At 38.2% G+C, this 12,482-nt stretch overlaps 1 protein-coding gene and 1 long non-coding RNA gene across 2 annotated transcripts in view; one reads left to right on the top strand and one right to left on the bottom strand.

The window, feature by feature from the left end:
• LOC309843934 overlaps positions 1-12,482 on the top strand; it is a 1,014,078-nt gene that overhangs the window by 372,434 nt on the left and 629,162 nt on the right. The window lies entirely within an intron of this gene.
• NEB (nebulin) overlaps positions 1-12,482 on the bottom strand; it is a gene marked incomplete at its 5' end in the record, with an annotated part of 202,237 nt that overhangs the window by 80,171 nt on the left and 109,584 nt on the right. Inside the window, 11 exons of the mRNA XM_082688978.1 lie at positions 2,075-2,179; positions 2,538-2,741; positions 3,576-3,887; positions 4,709-4,816; positions 5,415-5,519; positions 6,395-6,598; positions 7,397-7,708; positions 9,187-9,294; positions 10,185-10,289; positions 11,128-11,331; positions 12,042-12,353. Of these exons, the coding sequence (XP_082545104.1) occupies positions 2,075-2,179; positions 2,538-2,741; positions 3,576-3,887; positions 4,709-4,816; positions 5,415-5,519; positions 6,395-6,598; positions 7,397-7,708; positions 9,187-9,294; positions 10,185-10,289; positions 11,128-11,331; positions 12,042-12,353 (2,079 nt within the window). The remainder of the gene's footprint in view (positions 1-2,074; positions 2,180-2,537; positions 2,742-3,575; positions 3,888-4,708; positions 4,817-5,414; positions 5,520-6,394; positions 6,599-7,396; positions 7,709-9,186; positions 9,295-10,184; positions 10,290-11,127; positions 11,332-12,041; positions 12,354-12,482) is intronic.

The following is a 12,482-nucleotide window of genomic DNA, read 5'->3' as shown; positions in this document are numbered from 1 at the left end:
GTCATTCTCATGAATGTCTTAATATCTAATATTTAAATGTCTATAGTTTACAACTTTACTTCTGGCATAGCTTCAAATGTTAGTCCTGCTTACATCAAGATATCAACAGTAGGATTCTGGTATTTCCAGCGGAGAAATGTATCATGCAAAAGAGAGGACATGGGACTTTCCCCAATAGTCTGGCCAAAGAGGCCTCTGGATTGAAAAGAAGAGGTTGAGGAGTCTGCTTACGCTGCAGTGAGGAATGGGCTGCCTCTCCCACCAGCCAGCTGGTGATGAGATAGCCCTGCACCGTGCTATTCTTGTCTGAGAAAAATATTATCAGTGCTCCAAATTTTATTTTCTTCCCATCTCTCGGAAAAAAAAAGCCCATTACAACAGAGTTGATGAATGTAGTTTGGCACATGGTGAGGAGTCTTTGCTGGGCAGCTTCCTTCCCTCTCAGAGGTTTGTTATTTTCTGAAAGATGGGAAATTCCAAACCATGGTAAACTAGGTTTACCTGCTCTAAGGCAGTAGCCTTCTCCTAGGTTCATATTTATTCCACACACAAGAAGTCTCCGTGATCCACAGAGACAACACCTTTCTTGAGCTTTCTTAAATTGTGTGACTAACCATAGAATTCTTTCATTTTATCTAATGACTTTTAAGTTCATTCTCTTCCTTTTTCCAGACATAATGATTTATCCTGCAAATAATAATAATTTTGACTTTTAAATCCAGTATTTATCTTTCATTCTTACTCTTCTGTAATTATTTTGGCCTGAGTGAGGAGCTTATTCACTTAGCTTGAAGTTCCAGCAAATATTAAATAATTGTGATGTCAGTGGGCATCTTTGTTTTAGTCCGAGCTTGAGTGAGAAGATTAACTTACTGAGGATGAGCCTGGCCTTTGATTTGAGATTTATTCTTTTAGACACATCAAGATGATATTCATTTATTCTTATTTTACTCGGACTTTATTTTTGGCTACATGCGTCTTTTCAAATCTAGTAAGATGAATGTGTGATTTTTCTTTTTTGTTCTGTAACATTATTAGGTTTCTGAATATGGGACCCTCTTGGCATTCATGGAAGAATCCTAGTTGTCTCCCTATCGTATTTATGCACTAGTGAATTTTATTTGTTAGTATTTTATTTAAGATTTTCCTCATTATTGGTCTACAGTTTTCCTTTGTGGAATTATCTTCGACAAGCTTTAGTAATTGCGATGGCTTTCCTTCTTTCATTAGGCTCTATGCTAGTCTGATTATTTCGTGAAGTTAAGGAAGAATTCTCCTATGAAATCATCTGGATGACCCTGACATCTGAGAGTAGGAAGGAGAGTCTGTAATAATTTTTAATGTCTTGCTATATGTTTTTAATTTCTTGCTTAATTTGCTTGCTTAATTGCTTAATTTCTTGCTGTATATTTTTCTGGGGTCATTTTGGTAATTTATGATTTCCTAGAAAATTCCCTCTAGATCCTGGTATTAAGATTAATTTGTACAAAGTTTTTTGTTTTTGTTTTATAAAGTTTTTTCATTAAAAAAAATATTTTATTTATTTATTTGACAGAGAGAGATAGTGAGAGAGGAAATGCAAGCAGGGGGAGTGGGAGAGGCAGAAGCAGGCCTCCCACCAAGCAGGAAGCCAGACGCAGGGCTCAATCCCAGGACCCTGGGATCATGACCTCAGCTGAAGGCAGACACTTAACGACTGATTGAGCCATGCAGGCGCCCCTAATTTCTATAAAGTTTTGCAAAGAATTCTGATCATGATTTTTTGTCGTCTGTCATTATGCCCCTTTCTTGTTCATGTGTCTGTTTATCTATGTCTCTTTCAACTTTCTCATCCTTATTCCCTCTCCCTTTTCTCATGTTGACATTGGCTCACCAGTAACTGGCCTTTCTGGGTGACTCTGAGCCAGGGATCTGCTCCTCTCCTCACTTCTGGTCAAAGGGTTGATGGTGACACATCTTCCCTGGCCCCACCCAGTCAATCCTTCCTCTCTTGCCTATGAAGAGTTTCCTAGGGGTATCATAGCACCAACCGGGTGACTTTCCAAACAGGAAGGGGGTCTGTTGAGGTACTTACATTGCTCACATTAAGAGCATTAGCTCTAGCGAGATTAATTTCAGGTGTATCTGGCATTATGTGGATGGAAGTTTTATCCTTGTCCCAAACTTCTCTGTACTTTGGCTATGGAAAAAAACAAACAAACAAACAAAACCCACAATAACAAAATTACTTTGTAGTTTGTAATGCTGCTAGTTCCAGTGCACAACTTTCAACTTTTCTGATCCAAAATTTTTTCATATTAAGAAAAAAAAACATAAAAGGTTTTCACATAAGTTGCTCAAATGTAGTACGAAATTGGTATTAATATCTTTTTCATTTCAAATTCATAAATAATAAGAACACAATTCCATCAACATTACATATTAAAATCTTTGCTTTCATCAACATTCTTCTCCTACAAATAGCTTGCCAGGTTAATTATTTATCAGTCACTTATAAGCATGAGTTAGTTTTAACATATGGGGACAAGGGGACTTACAATACTAATGTTTTCAGCATTCGACTTAGCAAGGACAACTTCAGGTGTGTCGACAACACTTGTGTACTTGAGGCTCACTACAGGTGTACGGTAGACACTGTCTCGTAGGATCTTCTGGGCATTTTGGACCCTCAGCAATTCAGGAGACCCTTCGGGCATCCAGCCAATGCCACGAAGCCACTCCAGGTCAGCCTTATAGATGGCCTGGGAAGCAAAACAAAGCAAGGTAGAAGTGGGTTTTGTTGTTTGTTTGTTTTTAGTAAAGTAAGAAAGCAGTTTTATGTTCTATTTTATGTCTCACAAACAGTAATTAAAATTGAGCAATGACCTCACAAACACAATTCCTCATATGCACAGCAGTGTTCCAGTCTGCTTTGTTTTCTGTGGCAGGGGCACCTGTGCACACCGTAAAAAGCAGAAATGATGCAGAAGGCGCTCTCTCTGTGGGATGCTTGAATCTCTCTGTGGGATTCTGAATACTTTAGTAACATACTGGCTCAGGTGGACTTTTAAAGCAATAATAAATGACTGAAAGAAGGCATTCATTCTACACGAGAAATAAATATCCTGATGGAACCCATGATTTCCAACAAAACGAACAGGCAGAAAATATGAATAAGTCTAAAAATACATTAGGTAAACGAATGTAACACCACATTGTGAAGAATACCCTGTTAAGGAAACTAGTGAGTTTGGATCATGCTGCTGGCCTTTGACATTAATTTCAAGGAAGTAGTCCTGTCATTCTTCCATTGAGGGACCCTGTGAATCCTCATGTTTATGAAACTACAAACACTGCACACATTAAGGGATCTGTAGAAAAATTCTGGCAGCACCAATAACAGTAAAAAAGAAAACTTTCTCAATAGCAGTAAGACAGGCAATCAGTAAACCTGAAAGGGTTTATGTAGGGAGAGTTGTATTTTTCCAAGTCCTAGAAGGAAGGACCAGGGAAAACTGTGGAACGCTTTCTTCCTGGACAACAGCTCACTACTCAGACCCCTCGGTGGGCACTCTCTGCACAAGCCAGCGACTTACATCACTCTGCAGGTCATAGGCTTTCCTGGCTTGGATCACATCATTCTGGTCGGGAAAGCAAGACCAGTGGTGCAGGTACTGGCGATAGTCCACATCACTTGCTAATGCCTGGCCTTCTTTGGCAGCGTTGATGGACACCATGTCCACTGGGATGGAGATGTTGGCCTTGTGGTCATTGTAGGCCTTTTTGTATAGCCTGTCATTTTGCATCTTTAACACATTTGCCGCCCAAACCAGTTTAGGATCTTCCTTGGCATTGCGACATCCGATATAATGGCCTTTCTGTTTCTCGTAAGCAGTCTTGTACAGATACTGGTATATGTGAACAGAAGAAAGAAGAGTCATTTTTTTCAAACTCACTTTGTCTAAATAGCCTGCTCCAAATAACTCCATCTCCCTTAGATTAGCTTCTCTTGGTTACTGTTTTTCTTAAATCCATACTATATTTTTTATGATTCTTAATACATTGGCTTGCCTTCTATGTCCATATGCATGAAGACAGTGTGAGCACTTCTAAGGCAAGTCCTGTGCTTTGGGATTATCCCCAGTATAGGCTTAACTAGTGTTTCCCAAACTTCAGTCACTGTCTACCACCTTCATGCTTTAGGTTATCTACTAGATTCTTTGTTTAAATAAATTTTAGAGTGTAAACTTAGAAAGATTTTTACTTTAAAATGTATAATCCTATTTAAATGGAAAAAAATCAGTATTTTTCCATCACACATAAATACAAATGTATAGTCTTTAAAAATTGCTTGTCCATCAACTATATATAGTTATGGCAGGAACAATTTATGTATGCTGTACTTTAAGAAACAACAGAACTCTTTGTACCCACTGCGTTTTTATAAGTGCTTGTAGAATACGTGATCATGAGAAGATACCGAAAAAAAAAATAAAAATCTGTGCTGAGATGAGAACAGCTGAACCCAGTGCTGATTCAAAAGGGTCATCAAACTGTTGTCAAAGTTATTCTTGAATCTGAGATTTCAAAACAAGACACTAATCCCGACGCTCTCCATTCTACTTAAGTGTATTACTGGGGAATTAAGTTAAAGATTAGAAAAGTATTAACTTCCATGGGTCGTCTATTAGTTAGTGCTCGTTAAGGCTGGGAAAGGAGGAGCTCTCACATCACTGGCGATATCCCTGGAAGCCCGGGCGTGCTGAATTGGTATGGCATCTTCCCGCAGGTCATAACCAGTCATCTTGACATCTTCCCAAGCTTGCTTATATTGTTTCTGCCAAGAGAGGTTGCAATGCCACAGTTAATCTGAAGAGGGAGCCACTGAGTCAGCATTACTGACGGTTTTAAGGAAATCTCTTAAGATACATTGAAAATTAGCCTCCTCTTAAGATTTATAAATAGGCTGGTTTCATATTGAAATTAAGTTTCAGTAAAGTTTTAATGAAATTTAATAAAGTTCTTTTTTTTTTCAAGAGAGAAATTAGGAGACAATAAAGCATGTGAAAATGAGAAAAATATATCTCGTTTGGCTTTAAAAGGAAAAAAATCACTGATGGGCCACTAAAAAGAGAACCCAATACTACTATACTTGCATATATATGTTTTTATGTTGTGTTTTTTGTGAAACCAGTGGATTTTTCCTTCCCACAAAGATAGGGACACACATACCTATTTACATACACACATGCATAACATGTGTGCCTATGCACGTGTGTGTGTGCACATGGCACTTAGCATTAGTTTAAAGACTAGGGGAAAAAAAGGAATGGTAGGGAAAAGCCTTTGGCTAAATTCCCTCTGGAGTATATCAACTTTAGTTTCAGTTAGGCAAAAAAATACTGTGTAAAGCAAGTGGATGTGTAGTTCCTTACATCACTGATCTGTATGGCATTGATCTTGGACTGCAGCATCACTGGAGTGTCAGCTGGCACATTCACATTCGCCTTCTCTCTTTCCCAGGCATCACGATATAATGGCTGGTAATAAGGGGGGGGGGGGAAAGGATGGCTGATAAGTAAATAAGTCAACTACTACATGAATAAAATTATGGGTACAACTAAAGGTTCTCTTTGGATATTCTCAGACACAAATGTAGATCATTTTGTTTTCATTTGTGCAGATTTTTTTTGTTTTTCTGTTGAGTAGGCGCCATGCCCAGTGTGGAGCCCAACACAGGGCTTGAACTCATGACCCCAAGGTCAAGATCTGTGCTGAGATCAAAAGTCAGATGCTCACCAGACTGAGCCACCCAGGCACCCCTTCGTTTGTGTTTTTCCTTAAAAGATGCCAATAGTGACATCAACAAGAAGAATATATTGATATGTGATAAAATATAAATGGAAAATGAGTCACAAATATTGTAGTAAAATGATCCTTTTTCATTAAGTCACTAGTAACTCTCTGGCAGGTAAACCCACATCTCAGGTAACTACAATAATTCACATCACTAATCGAGTCCTGGCTTTCTTGGTCCAAATAACTATCATAATATCTAATACTGGGGCCACCCCTAGACATTTCAACTTACCTCATGATTGAAAAGCAATAAAAAGGTGGCAGTTTTGTGATCATGGTATTAACTGGTGGACTTGCATGATAAGCAAGACCTCAAAATATATTCAAAGTGTGTATCAGAGTCTGTGGAATATAAAGAGCCTACCACATATATGGTGACCAAAGAGTCATCCAAGTAAATGAAATGTGAATTAGTACTTGATTGAGTATATGAAATTCTATCTGGATACACAAATGTTCAAAGTTCTAATGCTGGTATCAGCAGTTTAAAGTCCACAGTCAAAATTCTTATGGAAACTTCTTCAATATGTCCAAACATATCATCAACCCAGCTTACCTCACTGATCTGTACAGCATTGATCTTTGCCCGGATGACTTCAGGGGTATCGACAATGCTGGTGAATTTGAAGTCCTCAGGTTTTATACGATACAACCTCTCATTCAGGAGATTCTGGGCATTCTTCACTCTCATCACTTCCACAGAACCCTCTGGCAACCATCCTATACCCTTCAACCATTCCAGGTCTGACTTGTACACGTTCTGCATGAAGGAAAGGACCACAGAGTACCCAAGAGTCAAATCTGTGAGAGCACAATGCCAGCAGACCACACACTCCCTCTATTCAAATCAGCTGGGTGGCCAAACCCATGAAATAGAAGAATCAACATTAAATATTAATGTTTGGGTATTACATCCCTGGGAGAAGTTCATAATATCCTACAGGAATTGGAGCAGTGCTGACAAGGGTCACTTGTGGGATGACAGATAGCAATGGCACATAATTTTGTTTTTATACAAGGTTAAGCTTCTGTGCTCGCCATTTGAAATCTGCCCTTTTTTACACTACTGAGAATAATATCTGTAAGAATTTGGGAAAATAATGTCTTTAGATATATGTACAATGAGGAAAAGATATATACTTTTATCTGTATATACCCCTCTATATAAAAACACAAACATATACATATACATTTTTCCTACATGTGCCAGATAAATTTGAAATCCAACATTTCCTTATGCTCACATTAGCTTCAGAAATTTAGCTATCCAATCAGGCAAATGTAATGGGTTTAAACAACTGGAACTAAAATTTTATATCTAATTACATAGACTAGGAGAGTGATTTTTTTTTTTTTTTTTGTCTTCATGAAAAAGGCCTAGCCACATGAGAAGGAATCCTTGGTAAGACAGAAAATGTTCCACAATTATTCTACTACGATGAAATGTACAGATTATGTTAGGTTCTATTAAGATTACCACTTAAATTTTGTCCCTAGAGAATACACTACGATGATATACAGATACATCTCCCCAAGAGCCTGGTGATGATATACGTACATCGCTCTGCAGTTCGTAGGCCTTCTTAGCCTGGATCACATCATTCTGATCTGGCAAACATGTCCACTGGTGCAGATAATTGCGATAATCAACATCGCTAACCAGGACCTGACATTTCTTGGCCTGAACAATCGACATCATGTCCAATGGCGTATTGTGAATTCCTTTAGACTTCTCATAAGCTTTCTTGTATTCTCTGTCACTCTGGATCTTGGCAGCATGTATAGACCATACCAGTTTGGGGTCATCTTGCAGGGTGCGGAAACCCACATGGTGGCCCAGTTGCTTACGGTAACCTTCTTTGTATTTGTACTAAGGTTGTGAAGAATCAGATAAAAAGACATATGAAAATAACATAGTAAAAGGACTTTTTATTGTTTTCAGAATATTCTTCTCACTTTAATAAAAATTTATTTCAACACTGGCAGTCATTACATAATTCAGTTCACTTTAAGGAAAATGGATAGGGCCATTTTAGGTAGTTTGATAGAGAACTTGAGTAAAGCAGGAGGAAATAGTATGGTACCTTGATAGGTAGTTTGATAGAGAGCATGAGTAAATCAGGAGGGAAATAGTATGGTGAATAAGAGTAATTACAAAAAAAATCATAGTTGACATTTACTGAGCAATTACTATATGCCAGACACTATTATGAGTGCTTCAAATGTTTTAGGTTGATTCATATGAGATCGCTTAAATTTTTAGTTAAAAATAGTTGCATAGCAGCAAGTACAATCTCATTTAATCTTCACAACATCTCTGTGAAGTACATACTATTATTATCACATATTTCAGATGTGGAAAATAAGACACAGTGGGTGTAATCATGGTCTCCAAAGTTGCCTAGAAAGTGGAATATTAAGTCAGATGGTCCCCCAAGAGTACTAACAATCTCTCAGACAGGAAAAGGCCATTTGTGTGGTTTTAGAGACAGATTTAAAAAAAGGTGTGTATTTCACAGGAATGGAAAGCAATGTTGCTGGTTTGAATCAGATGACAACAAAAGGCCTGGGGACAAGAGTTTCTATCTTGCCCACACCTGTCATAAGTATCTTAGTACTAGAGTAAGATAGTGTCTATTTCTTTTCTATATTTGGATAACACAGAATAGTTAGGACAAAAGAGGGGGAGAGAGAGCTGGGAATAAGGCAGATACTATAGATTGGCTATTGTTTTTAGAGATAAATATGATAAATAAAAGGGAAGAAACAGGTGGATACAGGACATAAAAAATAGAGGAAAACCCAGAGAAGGGGAACAGGGTTGCTTAAAGATTTGGAGCTGGAGGTGGGAGGTAGGGAGCTTGGTAGAACAATTATTTTGACTAAGTTTTTAAGTTGCTATTTAATGAACTTCAAAAGGTTACTGAGAGCATTACACATAAGCCTCCAGTATAAAATCTTATATATGTAATGTGATTTCAGTCTTAAGTCTCATATGAAACTTTCAAATATGATCTACATTTATGAAGAATACCATAAATAATTGAGGGATAAAATGACAATGGTCACAATCAAATATATTGATTCCTGAATTTTCCCAAGAATTTTGCATAGATTCTTCATGTTTTCTTACTTCTACTTAGAAATGACTTAGAAATCATTTATACATATACCTCATCTATACTAACCTTAATGGGCTTCATTCCATTTTAATGTATTTAAAAAGAGAAAGTTCATAGTGCAAAACAAAATGAAATTTTTTACATAGATTTTTAAAACCCCCCAATTTAAAAAAAATACTACATTTGTTGTAAGAAGAGAAAAAACACAAGGAAATAGAGGCTGTACCTCACTGGCAATTTCTCTGGAGGCTTTGGCTTGTTTGATTTCAATAGCATCTGCTCTTAAGTCATAGCCCTTCTGCTTGGTCTCATTCCAGTCTTTTTGGTAAAGTTTCTATTGAAGGAAAACACAGGTTTACAAAACTTGAAAATAAGTCAATATACTCAAAGTACTAAAAAAATGAATCATATGACTTGATCTAAATGAAGACAGCATAAGGAAAAACAGTGATTTCTGAGTTCTTCTTCTGGTTGTTGGCTATCTCCTTTATGTAATGCAGGATACTTCTGACCAAAGTTTTAAAGTTAAACTTGTAGATCTACTAAATGTTTGAATATTTGTCTTCATCACAATATGGTACACATCTGAAAATACCCCACCACATAACACATGGAAACTAAGAATCAACTGTGAAGCTAGAAAACCTTCATCAAGATACCATGAAAGGTCCAGTGAGATTTAATTTTTCCTAATGTTGTCTTCTGACTTTTCAAGGGTCCCTGCTAAAGGGAAGTGACATAGATATTTATATGTACCTTACTCTTTGGATAGGATTTAAAACTGTCCTTTTGCTTTTCTAATGGCTTGAAATGTCAAACAAGACACTTCTGGATCAATCAAAAATCTATAAAGATAGAAGAGACCATTACATCATAATCCCTCAAGAGAAATTTAACTAGGGATTCCATTATTCTCAATTCATATATGATGAAAGAGTTGTGGACACTGGATATAGAACAATGCTTTCAAGACTGAAGGGAGGACCCCAGTAAGATTCAGACATCCCAATTCTTTGCAGTCCTGGGACTCAGCCATGAATCTAAACTAATGTTTAAAGGAGAGAATTTCCATTCATACTGCATCGGGAATGGGAGCTAAGGAGAAAACGTGTAGCACCAATAGCTGTACAAATCTCTAAGATAGGTAATTTGTCATTATACCACCCCCGGGCTGACATGTATTGTCCTATAAAGGCATTTACACTTCATATTTATGCTACTTACATTGCTGATTTGCATGGCATTTATTTGGGCCTGCAGCATGATTGGCGTGTCAGAAGGAATGGTGATATTGGTTTTATCTTTATTCCATGCATCTTGATATAGTTTCTGTGAAAAGAAGGGAAATACTACATTAATAGTGGCTATCTGAAACATTAAGCCTCAGAAACTAACCTGGAGAAATTCTTTTAATGTTTGTGATGGTTAACTATGTGTTAAGGCCACAGCACCCAAATATTTAGTCAGATGTCATTATAGATGTCTCTGTGAAGATAGTTTTCTGATGAGATAGACAAGGTTATCAGCAGACTTTGGTAAAGCACAGTACCCTTTGTAGTGTGGTGGGCCTTGTCCAGTCAGCTGAAAGCCTTCAGAGAAAAAAGTCTGACCTCCGCAGAGCAAGAAGGAACTTGGCCAGCAGACTGTCTTTGTTGTTGAGCTATGACTCTTCCTTAGGTTTCTAGCCTATTCCGCAGCCTATAGATGCACCAGCCTCCATAATCATATGGCCCAATTCCATAAAATAAATCTCTTTTGTGTGTGTGTGTAGACACACATACAGTCTATAGACCTATGTACATCTCTCATATACATATATATACATATATGCATAGTACACACATACACACACACCCCCCGACCCACACACCCCTGTATCTATATATACCTATATCGCCTGTTGGCTTTATTTCTCTGGAGCACCCTGACCAATACGTTATACCATTTAAAATGCAGCACTATGCTACGGGTTTTAGAATTTAATAGGAGTTAAAGAAGTATTTGTTCAACTTTGCCTGGGCCTATACCAAGCTAGCCAACAGATTCTTAGAGTTGCTCCCGTCACTCTAAATCTTCCAAAAGGCGCTGCCCACGTGCTCGGTTTGGGTGACGTCATCTGAGAACAGAGTCCCACAGAAGGCACGGCTGGTGATAGGATGGTTCTCACCTCACTTATTTGCAGAGAGTTGGTTTTTGCCAGGACAACATCCGGCGTGTCAACAATGGACGTGAACTTCAAGGCTTCTGGCCTCGTTCTATAAAGTCTTTCATTTACCAGGTCTTGGGCATTCTTCACCCTGTTCATTTCTACAGAGTCCTCCGGCATCCAGCCAATGCCACGCAGCCACTCCAGGTCTGCCTTATACACGCTCTACAAAGGTTTGAGACAAATAATGTTCCCTGGTTAGACACACCACCTCATAATTGAAAAGTAAAGTCTGTGGGAGTGAGGGACTGATAAGCACAGGACATGGTGCTTCCCAAAAAGTAGGAGTTGAGATTTTATAGGACTCAGGGGTTTTAGTTTTGATGACAGAGTCATCTGTAAAAGCATACTTACATGTACTAGCTGTGAAGGGTGCTAAAATGGTATAATGCTGAATTTCATAATTATTTGACATTTCCAAAAAAGTTATAGAACTGAAAGCATTTTTAAAGGAAATTTTGTTGAATCTCATTCCATTTTATTCCTACAGTAATTGACTGTAGGAAACTCTGTTTAGTGTATTGGCTGTAGTACAGTAGCGGCAGATACTTTAAAAATACTGATAATTAATGTACGTCTGCAATCTATTTTCCCTGCCAGAAAGTACAGATGAAAGGAAGAAAACAGTCTGGCATCTAGGCCAGGGGATACAAGACATGGCCTGAGTGAGGTTCTTCATCTATATTCTTGGATTCCCAGGACATAACCCCTAAGTATGGATTATGTATTAAACAACAGGAGTGGTGCCCTCCTAGGGGTGTGCAGTGCACACAATCCATGAGTCTATCCACAGAAGGGTCCACAGAGGCACTGTCTGGACAACTAATCAACCTACATCCTCTTACTCCATCTTCCCCAAAGTCTGTGTTACGTACGTCACTCTGCAGTTCATAGGCCTTCTTTGCTTGGATGATGTCGTTCTGATCAGGTAAGCACGTCCAGTGATGCAGGTAATTTCGATAATCAACGTCACTGACCAAAGTCTGAGACTGCTTGGCCATCACAATGCCTAACATGTCCACTGGGCTACTGAATTTGGTCTTCCACTTCTGGAATTCCTTCTTGTATTCCCTTTCGCTCTGAATCTTCCCTGCATGTATGGCACACATAATCTTGGGGTCATCTTCAATGCTCTGTGCTCCAATGTGGTGGCCTTTCTGTCTCTCATATGCTTCTTTGTATTTGTACTAAAATGAGAGAAATATAGGTTTAAAACCCAATTTTAAGAGGGTTTTTAGAAACCCAACTTTAAGAGGCATACGCATGCTGACAACTACAGAAAACATGAATACCCACAAGCAAATGGGTAAGAATTT

This window comes from Mustela nivalis (genome assembly GCF_964662115.1).
Source record: "Mustela nivalis genome assembly, chromosome: 11".
NCBI classification, from domain to species: domain Eukaryota; kingdom Metazoa; phylum Chordata; class Mammalia; order Carnivora; family Mustelidae; genus Mustela; species Mustela nivalis.
Note: the sequence above shows the minus strand (reverse complement) of the source record. Positions and strands in the feature narration are given on the sequence as shown.